Source organism: Heptranchias perlo, chromosome 13 (assembly GCF_035084215.1).
Source record: "Heptranchias perlo isolate sHepPer1 chromosome 13, sHepPer1.hap1, whole genome shotgun sequence".
Lineage (NCBI taxonomy): Eukaryota > Metazoa > Chordata > Chondrichthyes > Hexanchiformes > Hexanchidae > Heptranchias > Heptranchias perlo.
In genome coordinates this window covers 7,144,973-7,164,546 of record NC_090337.1, presented here as the reverse complement: position 1 = coordinate 7,164,546, position 19,574 = coordinate 7,144,973, and the positions used below count along the sequence as shown (strand labels likewise).

The 19,574-nt window shown below is 47.3% G+C and overlaps 1 protein-coding gene across 1 annotated transcript; it reads right to left on the bottom strand.

Annotated features, from left to right (window-relative positions):
* Positions 1 to 563: 563 nt before the first annotated feature.
* mmp23bb (matrix metallopeptidase 23bb) lies at positions 564 to 19,269 on the bottom strand. The gene is made up of 8 exons (XM_067994546.1): positions 18,926 to 19,269; positions 16,425 to 16,567; positions 14,080 to 14,216; positions 11,692 to 11,859; positions 8,395 to 8,559; positions 7,222 to 7,332; positions 3,848 to 3,977; positions 564 to 1,644 (listed from the first exon to the last, which is right to left on the bottom strand). The coding sequence occupies exons 1-8, from the start codon at positions 19,073 to 19,075 to the stop codon at positions 1,431 to 1,433; spliced, it is 1,218 nt and encodes a 405-aa protein (XP_067850647.1). The 5' UTR covers positions 19,076 to 19,269; the 3' UTR covers positions 564 to 1,430.
* Positions 19,270 to 19,574: the final 305 nt, after the last annotated feature.

Here is a 19,574-nt window from a genome sequence, read left to right as displayed (position 1 = left end):
GGAAGTATTTCTTTACACCGTGGTTCAGTGGGTCGCACTCTCGTCTTTGAGTCAGAAGGTCGTGGGTTCAAGCCCCGTCCAGAGCCTTGAGCACAAAATTTAGACTGACACTCCAGTGCAGTACTGAGGGAGCGCTGCACCGTCGGAGGTGCTGTCTTTCGGTTGAGACATTAAACCGAAGCCCTATCTGCCCTCTCAGGTGGACGCAAAAGATCCCATGGTACTATTTCGAAGAAGAGCAGGGGAGCTCTTTCCGGTGCCTTGGCCAATATTTATTCCTCAACCAGATTATCTGGTCATTAACACATTTGCTGTTTGTGGGAGCTTGCTGTGCGCAAATTAGCTGCTGCGTTTCTTACAGTGACTACACTTCAAAAGTACTTCATTGGCTGTAAAGCGCTTTGGCACTATATAAAAACAAGTTTTTCTTTCTTTCACACAGGGTGAGGTCAAGACACAACTAAGAAATAGCTGGATGCTGCAATGGGACGAGGGTCGGGTTGGTATTCTGGAACAATGAGATCAAATGAGCTGAAGGGCCTCCTTCATTCTAACTTCTTGGTGATTTCCAGCATTTATTGTGTTTATACCAATGATTTTATTGTTTCAACTTAAGTCAATGTTTACAGGGAGAACATTCATGAATCAGCATAGTTACACTTAATTCTATTTTGACTGAACACATGGGTCAGGTTATTACCCCATATTGTGCTTGGGCATAAAGTGCCGTTGGAAATCAGGCATCTATACTGCAGCCTTACCCAATTTTCAATTCATTCATTTAAATGGGCAGAAAATTGGGCAGGATCGATCCTGCAGTCCTCCCAACCAATTTACTGTTGAACTCTCCCAAGCCATCAGTTATTTGCTCAATTGTTAAAGGCACACCAATTCTCACTGCTGTGTAACAAAATATAACATTTAAATTCTTTAAAACCTGGAAAATTTCCTTTATAAAAAAATCCTATTTAACAGAATCTGCCTAACTCTTTCTTTATCCCTCTCCACCAGTGCAGATTCCAGTAAGAGGGAAGTGCGGTCAAGACATAGAAATCTTCATACGGGTTAGCCGATTCTGCATTGTGGACACCCATAGGGGGTAACACTTGCCCCCAGAGCAGGATGGGCAGAATTTGATTTTTTTCCTTCCCAAACCAGAGTTTTAACCTCAGGTGAGGTGCTTTCCCACAATAGGTTGTCCACAACATGAGAGAATTCATTCGGAGCTGATAAATTTAGAATTTCTGGTGGCATCAAGACTCAAATTCATGACCATCTGTTTGGGGAATCAGTGATGTTGGCAAGAGACTGTCCATTGACATTGTCAAGCAATTGGTCAAAACTAGGTCATTGTCCTCTGTGGTCGCATTTATATGTTTTACAATGGTTTGGGTTGATTTGGTATCCTTTCCGTGGAGTCCCGCACGTCCTCAGTGTGAGTTGACACCTCGTGGCTCATCAATATCATTGTCTTCCTTGACCCTGATCCACCAAGAATTGGCTTGAATCGTCAAAGTCTTCCGCTGGATTTGGCACGTGTACAAACCCTCATTATATTCGTTTGCTACAATACTGAGGTCCTGGTCTTTCACAGTGAAGTATCCAGGCACTGAATTGGCCAACAACTCCCCATCTTTGTACCAGCTGAAAGAGAAAAAGAACAAATGCTAATCATTGTAGCAGGAAGAGGAAGAGCTTATCATCGAATAAATAATTGGAAGTGAAGCCGAATACTAAACACAGAGCCCATTTTGCACACAGCAAGGTCCCACAAACTGCTGATTGAGGGAAGGAATCATGGCCAGGACACAAGTAGAATAATGCCACGGGATCCTTGATTTTCACAGGCAGAGGGTTGTGGGGGGGGGGAATTCAACTTCAGCGGGAATGCAAAACGAGTGGTAGCAGATTGCCCACCAGTTATGATTTTCTTTGCTGGGTGTAGACCAGCCGGCCGATCCCAGTTTGCGTCCCCACTGAAATTGGGTTTTAGAAAGAAACAACTTGCTTTTCTATAGTGCTTTTCACAAGCTCAGGATGTCCCAAAGCGCTTTACAGCCAATTAAGTATAGTCACTGTTGTAATGTAGGAAACACAGCAGCCAATTTGCGCACAGCAAGCTCCCATAAACAGCAACGAGATAATGACCAGATAATCTATTCTAGCGATGTTGGTTAAGGGAAAAATATTGACCAGGACACCGGGGAGAACTCCGCTGCTCTTCTTTGAAATAGTTTTTTTTTAATTCGTTCATGGGATGTGGGCGTCGCTGGCGACGCCGGCATTCATTGTCCATCCCCAATTGCCCTTGAGAAGGTGGTGGTGAGCCGCCTTCTTGAACCGCTGCAGTCCGTGTGGTGAAGGTTCTCCCACAGTGCTGCTAGGTAGGGAGTTCCAGGATTTTGACCCAGCGACGATGAAGGAACAGCGATATATTTCCAAGTCGGGATGGTGTGTGACTTGGAGGGGAACATGCAGGTGGTGTTGTTCCCATGTGCCTGCTGCCCTTGTCCTTCTAGGTGGTAGAGGTCGCGGGTTTGGGAGGTGCTGTCGAAGAAGCCTTGGCGAGTTGTCGCAGTGCATCCTGTGGATGGTACACACTGAAGCCACTGTGCGCCAGTGGTGAAGGGAGTGAATGTTTAGGGTGGTAGATGGGGTGCCAATCAAGCGGGCTGCTTTGTCCTGGATTGTGTCGAGCTTCTTGAGTGTTGTTGGAGCTGCACTCATCCAGGCAAGTGGAGAGTATTCCATCACACTCCTGACTTGTGCCTTGTAGATGTTGGAAAGGCTTTGGGGAGTCAGGAGGTGAGTCACTGGCCGCAGAATACCCAGCCTCTGACCTGCTCTTGTAGCCACGGTATTTATATGGCTGCTCCAGTTAAGTTTCTGGTCAATGGTGACCCCCCAGGATGTTGATGGTGGGGGATTCGGCGATGGTAATGCCATTGAATGTCAAGGGGAGGTAGTTAGACTCTCTCTTGTTGGAGATGGCCATTGCCTGGCACTTGTCTGGCACGAATGTTACTTGCCACTTATCAGCCCAAGCCTGGATGTTGTCCAGATCTTGCTGCATGTGGGCCCGGATTGCTTCATTATTTGAGGGGTTGCGAATGGAACTGGACACTGTGCAACCATCCGCGAACATCCCCATTTCTGACCTTATGATGGAGGGAAAGTCATTGATGAAGCAGCTGAAGATGGTTGGGCCTAGGACACTGCCCTGAGGAACTCCTGCAGCAATGTCCTGGGGCTGAGATGATTGGCCTCCAACAACCACTACCATCTTCCTTTGTGCTAGGTATGACTCCAGCCACTGGAGAGTTTCCCCCTGATTCCCATTGACTTCAATTTTACTCGGGCTCCTGGGTGCGACACTCGGTCAAATGCTGCCTTGATGTCAAGGGCAGTCAATCTCAGTGCCATAGGATCTTTTACGTCCACCTGAGAAAGCAGACGGGATCTTGGTAGAATGTCGCAATCGAAAGACTGCACCTCCGACAGTGCAGCACTCTCTCAGTACTGCAGTGGAGAATCAGCCTGGATTACATGGTGAAGGCTCTGGATTGGGGCTTGAACCCACAACCTTCTAACTGAGAGGCAAGAGTTCTACCACTCGACAACGTTTAACATCTCACCGAAGGACGACATCTCAGTACTGCACTGGACTACATTAAAGGCGCTATATAAATGCAAGTCGTTGATGTTGTACAACCATTGGTTGAGGGAGGAATGTTGATCAGGACACTGGGAAAATTCCCTACTATTCTTTGAATAGTGGTACAGGAATACAACGGGGTTCTGCAGCAATTAATGGGCGATTAAATGGCATTGATTCAACGAAACACACCTGATTTTAAGAGGAGATGCTCCTAAGAGAGTCTGCCCGCATCGGAAGGTCACTATACGACCTTTGGACACATATTTCATCTTGATATTCTGAGGTAGAGCAGTGGCTGTAATTGCTGTATCTGGTGGTTCTGAATGGAAATAAGGAAAGTCTGTTAGTGAGTCCAAATTAAACACTTCACCATCAACAAGCTGACTGTTCATGGTTCTGTTTTCCATTTTATTTGTAAATGGAACTTCGATTTTCCAACATAATGGAGGGTCTACACCCCAAACAATGAATTCTGGGAATTGGCAGATGTCTGTGAATCTGCTTTAGTGGTTATTTCAATAAACTTCTTTGTTTTATTTTAAAATAAAAGGTTTCTTTTCTCTTACTTTTTTCTATACTTTGACAATTCTGACTCCTGCTGATCTCCATATCGGAGGAGGGGTGGGCGGTAAGGAACTCTCAAACTGGGGGTTTGCTCAGCCCTGGCCCTGGATAGCACCGGGCAGCCAGTTCGTCAAGAGCAACAAGGCGGTAAATTTTAATGGGGAGCCGGGAAGAGAGCGGAATTCCTGACGGGAAACCCGGAAGTACTGGTTTCCCAGACATCCTTACGATGTTTTAAGAGGAGATGCTCCGAAGAGAGTCTGCCCCCATCGGAAGGTCACTATATGACCTTCGGACACATATTTCATCTTGATATTCTCATGGTAGAGCAGTGGACGTCTTTCAATTCTTTTCTATAGGTTTCCCGCCCGACAGCCAGCCAGATTGTCAGGCTGGCTATCAATCGGACTGGAGAGCAGCCAGGGAGTAGATCAGTGGGGGGAGGGGGGAGGATGTCGGTCATCGGGGTGGGGGTCATCAGGTTCAGGGGTCATCGAGGTTGGCAGTCATCGGGGTGGGGGTCATCAGGTTCAGGGGTCATCGAGGTTGGCAGTCATCGGGGTGGGGGTCATCAGGTTCAGGGGTCATCGAGGTTGGCAGTCATCGGGGTGGGGGTCATCAGGTTCAGGGGTCATCGAGGTTGGCAGTCATCGGGGTGGGGGTCATCAGGTTCAGGGGTCATCGAGGTTGGCAGTCATCGGGGTGGGGGTCATCAGGTTCAGGGGTCATCGAGGTTGACAGTCATCGGGGTGGGGGTCATCAGGTTCAGGGGTCATCGAGGTTGGCAGTCATCGGGGTGGGGGTCATCAGGTTCAGGGGTCATCGAGGTTGGCAGTCATCGGGGTGGGGGATCGGTCATCAAGGGGTCAGAGATCGTGGGGGGGGGGTCAGAGATCGTGGGGGGGTCAGAGATCGTGGGGGGGGGTCAGAGATCGTGGGGGGGGGTCAGAGATCGTGGGGGGGGTCAGAGATCGTGGGGGGGGGTCAGAGATCGTGGGGGGGGTCAGAGATCGTGGGGGGGGTCAGAGATCGTGGGGGGGGGGTCAGAGATCGTGGGGGGGGGGTCAGAGATCGTGGGGGGGGGTCAGAGATCATGGGGGGGGGGTCAGAGATCGTGGGGGGGGGTCAGAGATCGTGGGGGGGGTCAGAGATCGTGGGGGGGGTCAGAGATCGTGGGGGGGTCAGAGATCGTGGGGGGCGTCAGAGATCGTGGGGGGGGTCAGAGATCGTGGGGGGGGTCAGAGATCGTGGGGGGGGTCAGAGATCGTGGGGGGGGGTCAGAGATCGTGGGGGGGTCAGAGATCGTGGGGGGGGGGTCAGAGATCGTGGGGGGGGGGTCAGAGATCGTGGGGGGGGGGTCAGAGATCGTGGGGGGGGGGTCAGAGATCGTGGGGGGGGTCAGAGATCGTGGGGGGGGTCAGAGATCGTGGGGGGGGTCAGAGATCGTGGGGGGGGGTCAGAGATCGTGGGGGGGGGTCAGAGATCGTGGGGGGGGGTCAGAGATCGTGGGGGGGGGTCAGAGATCGTGGGGGGGGGGTCAGAGATCGTGGGGGGGGGGGTCAGAGATCGTGGGGGGGGGGGTCAGAGATCGTGGGGGGGGGTCAGAGATCGTGGGGGGGGTCAGAGATCGTGGGGGGGGTCAGAGATCGTGGGGGGGGGTCAGAGATCGTGGGGGGGGGTCAGAGATCGTGGGGGGGGGTCAGAGATCGTGGGGGGGGTCAGAGATCGTGGGGGGGGTCAGAGATCGTGGGGGGGGTCAGAGATCGTGGGGGGGGTCAGAGATCGTGGGGGGGGTCAGAGATCGTGGGGGGGGTCAGAGATCGTGGGGGGGGTCAGAGATCGTGGGGGGGGGTCAGAGATCGTGGGGGGGGGGTCAGAGATCGTGGGGGGGGGTGGGTGTCAGTCGGTCGCATGTGTGGGATCATGGCAGGTCGGCTTGTTGGTCCTGGAGGAAACACTCCTGCTCCTCCTGACCCAGTGCAATAATGGCACTAACTTCCTGATCCGGGCCTTCTCACCTCCTCTTTCCTGGCGTGAAGCGGAAGGTCGGGGATTCCTGGCCCACAGGAGTTGAAAATAAGAAACCTATGAAAATGGAGGTCCGCAGGCTCCTTAAAAGCTTTCACTGACCAATGTGCCTCCTGAGAGTGGGTTGGTCGCCCGCCCCTCGACCCGCCTCCATTAAAATCCTGGAACTCCCTTCCCAACAGCACTGTGGGAGAACCTTCACCTCACAGACTGCAGTGGTTCAAGAAGGCGGCTCACCACCACCTTCTCAAGGGGATCTAGGGATGGGCAATAAATGCCGGCCTCACCAGCGACGCCCACATCCCATGAACGAATATTTAAAAAATTAAAGGAATTAATAGGTTAGATGGAGAGAAACTATTTTCTCTGGTGGGGGAGTCCAGAACAAGGGGGCACAATCTTAAAATTAGAGCTAGGCTGTTCAATGGTGATGTCAGGAAGCACTTCTTCACACAAAGGGAGTGGAAATCTGGAACTCTCTCCCCCGAAAAGCTATAGAGGCTGGGGGTCAATTGAAATTTCAGAACTGAGATCGATAGATTTTTAATAGGTAAGGGTATTAAGGGCTGCGGAACCAAGGTGGGTAGATGGAGTTAAGATACAGATCAGTCATGATCTAACTGAATGGCAGAACAGGCTTGAGGGGCTGAATGGCCTCCTCCTGTTGCTAAGTTCCGAAGTGAGAAACACCTTACAAAAGAAAGCTGAAGTCATCGGCCCCAATCAAACTGCTGCTCGGGCTGGGGCTGCCACTGTCCCCATGAGCAATTGGCCTCCGCTGTTTCTCCCACCCCTCCTCCAGCTATGGCAGGGATCTGAGGGGCACCCAGCCTGGCACGAACACCAAGGTTACTCAAAACAAGGAACTCAGGTTCTACTGTGGTTGCTCCCATGGAAGTGTCAATACCATAGCAGACATTGGGCTAGATTGAAACTCACCATAGCAGACATCGGGCTAGATTGAAACTCACCATAGCACATGTCGCACACTTTAGGACAATGTTTCTTCATGAACGAGCGTCGTTTCTCACAGAATCCAACACGAGCCCAGGGATCACACAACCTCTTCTTATCAACACAGCCTGCAGGGGAAGGGGAAAGGACATTATCAGGGGATGGCAGGTTACAATTAACAGTCGAGGTCAGGGAGCGGAACCCTAACCCGGGTTATAACTCTGAATCGCTATGTAGCGATCCTTGCTCGAAGTGGGGGAGCACAGATGTTTGGGGGGTGGGTGGTGGGGTGGGGCACAGGAGTTGGCTTGGCTGTGAAACCCCCTGTGGTAGAATAGCACCGTATGGGCACACAAATGGAGAACGGTTACCTGGGCAAGGTCCTTGGCTGTGGAACCACACCACAGGAAAGAGTAACACCTTCAGGAGAGAAAGGAGAAAACAGGGAGTAGAGCAGAATACGTCATAGTTTTTTTTTAAAAGGAAGTGGATATATATTTAAAAGAGAAAAATTTGAAAGGGTGTGAGGAAAGGGCAGGGGAATGGGACGAATTGGACAGCTTTTAGAGAGCCAGCACAGGCATGATGGGCTGAATGGCCTCCTTCTGTGCTGCAAAATTCTACAAAAACATTGGAAATAAATACTAAAATTCATGTAACACTCATTACCCTAGCAAATTTGTATCATCAGCAGCATTATATACAGAATGATCAACTATAAATGAACACACCATTTGTCTAACCCATCGCACGGGACGGGGCACATCTATAATTCTCAGCACACTGCACAGGTGAGCAATTGAGTGAAAGTTACTGCAATAAAATAATGCACATGGTGCTAAATTACAATTTTATTCTAGCATGCTTTCCGAGGCCAGAAAATGAAGCATCTCACTTCTTGTTACAGGAAGAATGCAGCCTGTGAAGATAGAATCATCGAAGCTCACAGCACAGAAGGAGGCCGTTCAGCCCATCGTGCCTGTGCCGGCTCTTTGAAAGAGCTAGCCAATTAATCCAACTCCCCTGCTCTTTCCCCATAGCCCTGCAAATTTTCCCTTGAAGTATTTATCTAATTCCCTTTTGAAAGTTACTATTGAATCTGCTTCCACCGCCATTTCAGACAGCGCATTCCAGATCATAACAACTGTAGTCATAGCACAGATCCCGGGTAGTAAACAGACTTCACATACCGTAGAGTCTCTGGATTCCCCAAATGTCATCCTGCGTGATCCGTCGCTGCCCCGTGTAAGTTGCGTTGGGGTGCATCAGCGCACTCTCATTGCGGGAGTGCATAAGGCCCAGTGCATGTCCAATCTCATGAGCTGCAACTTGCACCAAGTCGTTCAGCCAAACTCCTGTCAACAGAGCAGAGCAAAAACATTCAGACAGAGCGGGAAGGTGGGGGCCCAGGATTAACTAATCAGAACTCTTAAGAGCAAGAAAAGCCCTTTAGGCCCGACGGGCTCATCACTTCTTGAGAGATCAACCCCACTAACCCACTTTCTCCCTCGAGCCCTCCTCTCTCCAGAAACACGTCTGATAGTCTTTTGATCCCATTTATACTCTCCGGTCCTTCCCAGTGACTTATTCCACAGCCCATTACCCTTTGGGTTTAAAAAGAAAACTCAGTACAGTCCCCACCACTTCGCCCTCACTGATCACGGGCAGCTGCCTATATCGGGCAAACGGCACTTTTTTTTTTAAGGACCCAAAAACAGCAATGAAATATTGACCTGATAATCTGTTTTAGTGATGTTAGTTGAGGGATAAATATTGGTCCAGACATTGGGGAGAACTCCCCTGCTCTTCCTTGAAATAGTGCTGTGGGATCTTTTACGTCCACCTGAGAGGGCAGATGAGGCCTCGATTTAATGTCACATCCAAAAGACAGCACCTCCGACAGGACAGCACTCCCACAGTCAGCCGAGATTATGTGCTCAAGTCTCCAGATGATGATTTGAACCCACAACCCTCTGACTCTGAGGTGAGAGTGCTGCCACTGAGCCACAGCTGACACAAATGGGGATGTTTGTGTGGGTGACATTGCATTCAGTAATCTTCAATCCCTCTCATTCTCGCTGAATATGCTGAATTTTACCAGACAACATTTCATGAGAATCAAAACCAAAACAATGACACATCCCAGAATTCTTTGCCCAGTTGATGCCCCCATGCTGCCAATCCTCAGACACACCCATTCTCTATATTAGAACTGGGGACGATTCACACCATCCATGGAATGGAATTTCCATTTCTCTGTCCAATGGTTGGTGGGCAAACGGCACTGACCGTTTGCCATTACCGTAGGAATCAATTACAAAGGCGCCGATTATTTTGGGCAACAACAGCAACAATTTGCATTTATACAGTTCCTTTAACATCGTAAAATGTCCCAAGGGCAGTTCAATAAATACTTACCCTGTACTTACCGATTTAAAAGGTTCTGCTGATTTCAGGCAAAGTCGGGTCTTCAAGTAGTTTCAATCAGCTGTCTGCACCTCGTTAAAGTGCGATTACCTGAGTGACGAGATTCTGGATGCAACGGTCAGCAATCAGGAGAGGCGGCTGCTAAACGAGATTTCCTGTCTTTTTTAAAAATATGTTGGGCACTTTATGGTTTTACCTTCCACCACCTACAGCCGGCAAAATCGTGTTAACACCAACACGCCCGCTACATTAGCCTCTTAGGTTCTGAAATTCCTGGGGCGGATCACACATGGGGCGGGGAGAGAAGGGAGAGAGACAGGAAATTGGCCGGAGGCTGATTCCGTCCCAGGAACGTTGCACCCCAAATTCTGATTGGGGAGGGGGAGGACCAGCCTCCCTCCCTGCCCCTGTACATTCGACGCAAGTTTTAAAGGGGCGTCTGGGGGCGTTGCTGGGCTACGCTGGGAATTCCACCCAGCTTGCCCTCCAAAGACCCAGCAGAAGCCACATTTGCTGAGAGGAAAGTTTCGATCCCAGAAGGGACCGATTATCTCATATCACCACACTTGGGTTTCCTTGTGAGGAAGTAATCTTTCTTTTCACTTTAAAATTCTGGCCCATCACTGTGGGAATAGCAGGGGTTTGCTCTTCTTTTTCAGCAGTCCTTTGGGACAGGCATCTCCCTGTTGCCTCTCTATGGGCACAGGCCTTCGCTCCCATTTTGAAGATGACCCTGTCCCTCAGATTGGGAATTGATGGGGCCTCAACATCCTAAGCAGTCAACAGCTGGAAGTGCTACCCTTGCCACACTACTGGCAGTGGAGTGGGATCCTAATAATTTCGGGTCCTTAGTCGTTATATTTTAGCTTCTTAATTTAGTCATAGGAACAGGAGGAGGCCATTCAGCCCCTTGAGCCTGTTCCACCATTCAATTAGATCATGGCTGATCTGTATCTCAACTCCATTTACCCGCCTTGGTTCTATATCCCTTGATACTCTTACCAAAAATTTATCAATCTCAGTTATGAAATTTTCAATTGTCCCCCATCACCCACAACTTTTTGGGGGAGAGAGTTCCAGATTTCCACTACACTTTGTGCGAAGAAGTGCTTCCTGACATCACCCCGGAACGGCGTAGCTCTAAATTTAAGGTTATGCCCTCGATATGAACTCAGTGCAGTGCTAATTGTTATAACTTATACCATTGTTGGAATGTTGTGCAACCCTGTTAAACACATATATCAAATACTAGGATAGAATGGCTAATCCTATCTGCTCTGACTTTGGTAATTTCATCCGCAGCTTTCAGTATCCCACTGATTGCTTCCTCATGCCTCGTCCTGCGATAAGCTTCCTCCTCTTCCCAATGGTTCTTGCCCCATCTGGTGCTGTATCCCCTCAGGGGCCATTTCCATGCAGCTTGGTCGCCTGACTGCATTACCCTTGCCAGAAAAACTGCAATTGACACTGGAACAAACTAAACACGAGGGGGATGACGCCGGGGAAAAACCAACAGCTGTCGTTATAAAAAAAACCTTGTTCATTATTTCCTTCTGTCACAGAAAGCTCCTCGAACTTAGTGTCTTGAAAGGAGAAAGTCTTGCATTTATATAGTACCTTTCATGATCTCAGGAGGTCCAAAAGCACTCTACAGCCAATGAAGTACCTTTGAAGTATAGTCACTGTTGTAATGTGGGAAATGCAGCAGCAAATTGGCGCACAGCAAGATCCCACAAACAATAATGTGATAACGACCAGATAATCTGTTTTAGATGTCGGCTGAGGGATAAATGTTGACCCAGGACACCGGGGAGAACTCCCCTGTTCTTCGAATAGTGGCCATGGGATCTTTTACATCCACGCCTCGGTTTAACGTCTTATCCGAAAGACGGCACCTCCGACAATGCCGCACCCCCTCAATACTGCAGTGCAAGTGTCAGCCTAGATTTTGTGTTTGAGTCCCTGGAGTGGGACCCTGAAGCCGTGACCTTCTGACTCAGAGGCGAGAGTGCTACCCACTGAGCCATTATAAATACCAATCTTTCTTTTGACATCAATACCTTGCTTCCAGCTGAATCGAGACTTGCCCAGAATCCAGAACTCGTGGTTGTCGAAGTGAATCTCACCGAGTGTTGGCAGGAAAGCGTGAGCCAGCTCGCCATTGAGTCCATCAAAGCAGGGGTGAAGAGGCGCAAACCAGCAGTCAGTGTGATTGAAAGTGTAAAATCCTGAAATGCATTTAAATTGAGATTTTTTTTAAAAAAACAATCACCTCGAGGGTCATGCTTTCCACGAACGACTTGGAGGAGAGTATTTCTTGTCATATTGTAACATTTGCTGAGGACACCCTGGTGTGTGGCCAAATGACAAGCAGATGGGAGAAGATCAGCATTCAAGGAGGCCCATGAAGGAGATGGCCTACGCAATGGATTGTATCAGAGTGAGAGAGGGACGATATGTGAGCATCGGCTTTTGAGGGCTCTGTATCCGCTGTAGGGGTACAGCTTTAAGAAATTGTAGAAAATGTCAGAAGGCATTCTAGCTTTAAAAAATCTTTATAGGCAATTAAGGTCAGGACAACTCCCAGACGGGAAGGATAAAAAGCAGAGAAATGGTTCAATTGGAAGAGACTGAAGAGGAAGAAGCGAAAGGTGATAATCTGTCTGCTGAAAAGTAATCCTTGTTACTGTTTTATTTATCTCTGCGCTTAAAGACACAACTGCCGTGGGTGAATAAACCTCACTTGTTTTGAACATTAAGCTCCAGTCTGCGTGTCTGATTGACCCTCGGACTGCTTCAACTTGTTACAGGGTTTTAAGGATGATACATATTGGATCAAGAAATTGGCCCACAGTGGATGGCATTACCCAAATGCAATGGTGGAAAAGGGAAAGAATTTTCATGTGACACAGTGAAGATATTCAGGCCCCAGAGGTGATGAGACTGATCACTGATATCAAAGGATTGAGTTACGAGGAAAGACAATAAGACAAAAAAAGTACATTTAGGGATAAATGTCAAGACGTTCTTCATATAAAGGACAATTAACACAGGCAATGGACTTCCAAGTAGGGTTCTGGGATCATAGGATTAGGCCATTCAGCACCTCGAGCCTGTTCCGTCATTCAATTAGATCATGGCTGATCTGTATCTTATCTCCATCTATCCGTCCTGGTTCCATAACCTTTAATACCCTCGCCTAACAAAAATCTATCATTCTCAGTTTTCAAATTTTCAATTGACCCCCAGTCTCAACAGCTTTTTAGGGGAGAGATCTTTTAAAAAAAAAGTGGATGCAGTGATGGGATGGGGTTAACTGTAGCTTCTAAATGAGTGGATATGCTAAGATGAGCTGAATGGTGTCCATATCTTGCAATCTCGCAAACAGGGTCCAGGGGTTCCTGCTACTTATCATTATTCATTGACTCTTGCTAGAAGTGTGTGGACACTGGGTGAGGACAGATCGAGCTTGGTCATGACGCTCCATGTGATCAAACACCCCAACATGGTTAAACATCTCACCAACAGCCACCTTCAGTGTGGGTAAAGAATCATAGATATGATAAATTTCCGGTGGTGATTGGACCCTAAAATTAACAAGTTTCCAGTCAGGCTAGAGATGAGGAAGAATTTATGTTTTCCTTCCACACAGATTAGTGAGTATGTAGAACCTACTCCCTCCTCCAGAAGAGAATGTTCATAAGCAGCAAATTTACTCCAATATTCCAAAATACAGGCTGCCCAGTGAGCTACACATTAAAATAATGTAAGAACCTGATTTCCCTTTGAGGGTAATTTCAAACTTTACCACCTAGGCAGTAATCCTTTTAATTCATTCTCGGGATGTGGGCCTCTTTGGCGAGGCTGCCAGTTATTGGCCATTCCAAGTTGCCCTGAGAAGGTGATGGTAGGCCTTCTTCTTGAATTGCTGAATAGCTAGGCCACCTCAGAGGGCAGTTAAGAGTCAATGGGGGTAATTTTAACTTTGGGCGATATTGCAAGCTACCTGATATCGAACTGGCCGCCCAGTCTACATCCCGATTCCCGTTTCCATTGGCTTCAGTGGAAAGGAACATTGGGTTGTGGTATACAATCATATTAGTGTGGGACTGGAGTCACATATAGCCAGTCTGGGTAAGTGTGGAAGGTTTCCTCCCTTACAGGACATTTAAGACAATCCGAAAGCTTTAAGGTCACTGTTACTGACACCAGCTTTTTATTTCCAGATTTTTTAAACTGAATTCAAATGTTCAAAGTGCCTCGGTGGGATTTGAACTCATGTTTCCTGGGTTACCACTTTCGTACCCCACCTGATGCTGGAAATTATAACATGTTATAGATACTGAAGATTTATAATTCTGCAGAACCATATCACATTGCAAAGTCAACACATAAAGAGAAATGGATCAATAGAAATGGAAAGAATTGCCGTAAAGTTCACTGCCCACCGATTTTGATATCTGCGTCCTTTTGTGGCGGGACCTCGGTGAAGGTCAGAGGTGACACATCACTCCACATTACAAAGGCTATCGCAATGGCTTTCCTGGTGTCAACTTTATTCAGAGTGCTTGGAAACTGCACAATCCTGAGGGGAAAAGGCAAGAGTGTCAGTGACTGGCAAGTTGCATAAGACATTCTCCATCTAATCCATTGGTCTACCATCACCTCACATCTTTTATCTCTCTCATTGGGGACAATGTTGGTTTTGGGCGAAAGTGTAGAACGGGCGATATCGGATCAAACGCCCATTGTACATCCTGTGCCAATTTTCATTTCCCTTGACTGATGATAGCGCGGCACACGGAGTCAACATCTACATTGCATTACATAGAATCTACAGCACAGAAACAGGCCGGTCTATGCCGGTGTTTATGCTCCACACGAGCCTCCTCCTCCCTCCCTACTTCATCTCACCCTATCACCATATCCTACTATTTCTTTCTCCCTCATGTACTTATCTAGCCTCCCCTTAAATGTATCTATGCTATTCGCCTCAATTACTCCTTGTGGTAGCGAGTTCCACATTCTAACCACTCTCTGGGTAAAAAAGTTTCTCCTGAATTCCGAATGGGTTTTATTAGTGGCAATCTTATATTTATGACCCCTAGTTTTGGACTCCCTCCCCCCAAAGTGGAAACATCTTCTCTACGTCTACCTTATCGAAAACCTTCATAATTTTAAAGACCGCTATCCAGTCACCCCTCAGTCTTCTCTTTTCTAGGGAAAATAGCCCCAAACTGTTCAGTCTTTCCTGATAGTTAGAACCTCTCAGCTCTGGTACCATCCTTGTAAATCTATTTTTCACCTTCTCCAGTGCCTCTATTTCCTTTTTGTGATGTGGAGACCAGAACTGTGCACAGTTCACTACAGATCTCAATACAGAAGGTCAGTGTTGCAGCCCAGCAATTCACCTCACTACAGATATCACAGTAACATCATACTGATGAATATTACAATTTCATTCAATGGTTCTTACCAGGTACTTTACAAATTTATTTCAGCTGGCTTTTATACAACAGAACACTATAATTGAATGAGTAAAAGCCCCTAAACATTGTCCATTCTGCTTAAAGCTCTGAGGTTCATTTTATGCAGCTATTTTTAGTGAAATGTACATATAATTGATGTTTGTGGGAAAAGAAAGTCTACCATATTTTCAGGGCTGGCATTGGAATTTCAGTAAAATGTGTGTGAAATATCCATATTAAAGCTGGTTTTCGAAATGCCTGCTGCTGATAGGGGTTGCCAACACTCCAGGATTGCCCTGGAGTCTCCAGGAATTAAAGACTAATCTCCTGGACACGACTGTAATGCACAATTGAACAATTAGCTCGACCATGTCCACTCTGAGAAACACCCAGCAGAACAATTATATATTCTGTCCTTCCAAACCTGGATTGTTTCTAGGATACAGTACTGATGGGTACAGGTCTGTCACAGTATAACACTGGGGGACAGTACTGATGGGTACAGGTCTGTCACAGTATAACACTGGGGGACAGTACTGATGGGTACAGGTCTGTCACTGTATAACACTGGGATACAGTACTGGTGGGTACAGGTCTGTCACTGTATAACACTGGGATACAGTACTGGGGAGTACAGGTCTGTCACTGTATAACACTGGGGTACAGTACTGGTGGATACAGGTCTGTCACTGTATAACACTGGGGTACAGTACTGGTGGGTACAGGTCTGTCACTGTATAACACTGGGATACAGTACTGGGGAGTACAGGTCTGTCACTGTATAACACTGGGGTACAGTACTGGTGGATACAGGTCTGTCACTGTATAACACTGGGGTACAGTACTGGTGGGTACAGGTCTGTCACAGCATAACACTGGGGTACAGTACTGGTGGATACAGGTCTGTCACAGCATAATACTGGGGTACAGTACTGATGGGTACAAGTCTGTCACAGTATAATACTGGGGTACAGTACTGGTGGGTACAGGTCTGTCACTGTATAACACTGGGGTACAGTACTGGGGGTACAGGTCTGTCACTGTGTAATACTGGGGTACAGTACTGGTGGGTACAAGTCTGTCACTGTATAACACTGGGGTACAGTACTGGTGGGCGTTGTCACTGGGGTGGGAGCAGTGAGGGGGAATTAATTAACAGAATTGCAGAAGGACAGTATTGGTGTAACGTTAAAGTTTATCTGCTAAAAGTTTGAATTTTCCTATAGCATTCAGATACCAATTTTGCTCCACTGGCCCCGATTGAATAGGAATGATGATATCTGTATTTGTGGCAAGGTTTGGCTGTTGGCTTTGTGCCCACTCACTTGTAGGTGATGTTGAAGTGGTCCCACTTGTGCTGCAAAGCGTTAATGGCGTAACGCTTCCTGCGCAACAGAAAGGTGTTGGGCAGCTCCTCGGGTGAGGTAGGAATCTGATACGATTTCCTTAATGCAGCTCTGCCTCCTTCCTGACAAGAGAGAAATGATTCAGTTAAATAACAATTAAACGAGCTGAAGAAAGGAGTGCACCATCCCGTCAGACCATAAGAGACAAGATTAAAATCTTACAATCAGAGAATTACATAGAATTTACAGCACAGAAACCGGCCATTCGGCCCAACTAGTCTGTGCTGGTGTTTATGCTCCACATGAGCCTCCTCCCTCCCCACTTCATCTCGGCCTATCAGCATTTCCTTCTATTCCTTTCTCCATCATGTGTTTATCTAGCTTCCCCTTAAAGACATCTCTGCTATTTGCCTCAACCACTCCATGTGGTAGCGAGTTCCACATTCTAAGTAAAGAAGTTTCTCCTGAATTCCTTATTGGATTTATTACTGACCATCTTATATTTATGACCCCTAGTTCTAACCGCTCTCTGGATAAAGGATCTTATAGCATAGAAGGAGGCAATTCGGCCCATCGTGCCTATGTCGGCTCTTTGAAAGAGCTATCCAATTAGTCCCACTCCCCTGCTCTTTCCCCATTTTTCCCCTTCAAGTATTTATCCAATTCCCTTTTGAAAGTTACCATTGAATCTGCTTCCATCGCCCTTTCAGGCAGTGCATTCCAGATTAGTTTTGAATTTACCCCCTTTCAAGCGCAGGCCGTGTCCTCTGGTTCTTTACACAAAGGGCATTTTTCTAGGAGCTGACACTGTGTGAGGCAGGAGAGGATGTGCTGAGGCGCTGGGGCTGTGGATTAATTCAACAAGCCCCGGGGCTTTGTGGTTACCTTCCAACACCTGCAGTGCGTTGGGCTGCGATCCCCACACCTGATTTTGGCCCTGTTCCAGGTTGTTACTTTTTCCTCTGATTCCTTCCTCCCCTCCAAAAAATTAAAACAAATGTGCAATTGGATTCAGGGACCTTACGGTCAGGAAGTATTGCGGCTGGAAAGGGCGTGCAGAGAGGCTGGCCAAAGACCGCTACAAAGGACTGCGCTGCACCTATTCGCCTAGATGTTAGCGTGGGCGACATTAGCAGCCGAGTGCTCAAAGCCTTCGCTTCACAGCCTGTTATTTTAGTGGCCACGTTAACCCACTTCAGATGTACAACAGCAGGCGGCAAAGGAATATCACACAAACGCTGATATCACTCACCAAGATGGCCGGGTAACCAGGCTCCAATGCGAAAATGGTTCTCAGATGATGGACTCCCCTCCCCGCCTTATGCGTTACCAGCATTTCTGATTTGCAGTTTCGGATTTCCAGCACTCAAGAGTGGTGAAATTCAGAGACACAAAAACAGGCAGTAGCGAATCGGCCGGTTATACACCTCGCCCGTCTATCCTCTCCATCGACTACAATCGGGCGTGGTGTGTAAGGACCAGCTGACTCCAACGCCCGTTTCATGCTCCCGCTGGAGTTGAATTTTGCCCCCAAAGTTTTTTTTTTCAACTGGTATTCAGAATTTTTGAATTCCAAACCAACAGTGTGGGATCCCCCTGTGTGCATGAAGCCCTTAATTAAAATTTTGGGGTAGATTCTCAGTGGGGGTTTAACCAAAAGTCCTGCCGTGATGTCGGCGGTAGGGTTGCCATTTCGAGATGGAGGTATTCCTGGAGAGGTCATCACATGACCTCCTGCATCCAACCGCCCCGCCCCCACTCTCCTGCCATTGGTCGACCAACTCACCCAACCTCGCAGCACCCGCCTTCCCAGCCAATTGGAAAGCGAATAGACTCTTCATTACCTGATTGGATGATTCTTGACTGTCAGTCAAACAGCCTATTTTCCCCGTCGCCAATATTTTTATAACTAATAAACAAAAGTGTTCAAAGCAAATTTTTTAAAAGCACCATTTTTCTTTAATGCCCCTATGATTTTTCTCCTGGGTGTTGCTCACATCAGTGTCCAGGAGATTAATCTTTAATTCCTGGAGACTCCAGGGCAATCCTGGAGGGTTGGCAACCCCTACTCAGTAGCAGATCGGTGGAAACCACGCAGAGAAATGGCGTAAACACCGGCAGGGGGAAGATTTGCTCCAGTCGCTATGGCAGCCAGATTCTAAACATCTCAGTAAGATTTCCCATTTGGTATCTCGAACAAACCCGCCTTTAGGATGCAGTTAGAAAAAGGGACGGAGTAATCGTTACCCGTTATCATCTAAATTATTATTCCGTGAAAAATACTTTTTACATGAAGGCTGAAATACATCAAACTAGTTGTAAGAACTCTGAAAAAAACTGGATCATTCCTTAATCTTGACATCGCAGTTCTCTCTCAATAAAATGTTAACATTTCTCTTTCTCAGAATTGAATCGAGAGTTTGTTTTTTTTCTTTGGTTAACAAAGAACGTCAGTTGTAAACGTTTGTAAAATTCCTTACCAGCTCAACCTTCCACGTTGGAAATGCTTCAGCAGGACTGAGGAACAGCGAGAATATCCAGAGCAACAGGAACAAAGGGAAGCTCCAAGAAAACGATTCCAAATTAGAGCCTTTCCACCAACAACTCATTCCCAAAGATTTCCTGCACATTTCCTTTTCGCTGGAAAGTGTTAAATAAATTTTAAAAATAAGTGTTTTGCAAGTTGCTGAAACTACGCTCAGCTGGGTCCCTTTAGCAGTGAGCAAGAGACACGTTCTTGCACATTTCTATTTCCAGCCTTGTTACAAAGGGGCAACAGTCACAAATATGTCAGGAGTAGATTGTAGCCCTGAAAGGCAGGCTCACTCAGTCTCACCTCCCCAGATTGAAACCAGCTGTAAGAAACCTGAGGAGACGCCACGGGGAGACTTCTGCCAGCACAGCACTTCTGTCTCCTTATTTTATATGGTAATTGTTGCTCCATGTGGTATATTCCTGCCTGCAAAAGTGCACAGCAGTGGCTGTATGGGATTCAGCTACAAGGACCATGAAAAGACTGCTACTTTACGGTGACCGAATAATTCAAATTTTACTTTTATTATGTTGGATTCTGAGATTTTCACCGGTGTTAATTCTGCAATTACGTTAATTTTTCAGTTGCTCTATTAA

Coding starts and splice junctions, on each gene's coding strand:
- mmp23bb (XM_067994546.1), bottom strand. CDS start 19,075: ATGTGCAGGAAATCTTTGGGAATGAGTTGTTGGTGGAAAGGCTCTAAT. Junction 16,568..18,925: donor CAACGTGGAAGGTTGAGCTG/GTAAGGAATTTT, acceptor CTCTCTTGTCAG/GAAGGAGGCAGAGCTGCATT. Junction 7,333..8,394: donor GGGAATCCAGAGACTCTACG/GTATGTGAAGTC, acceptor CTTCCCCTGCAG/GCTGTGTTGATAAGAAGAGG.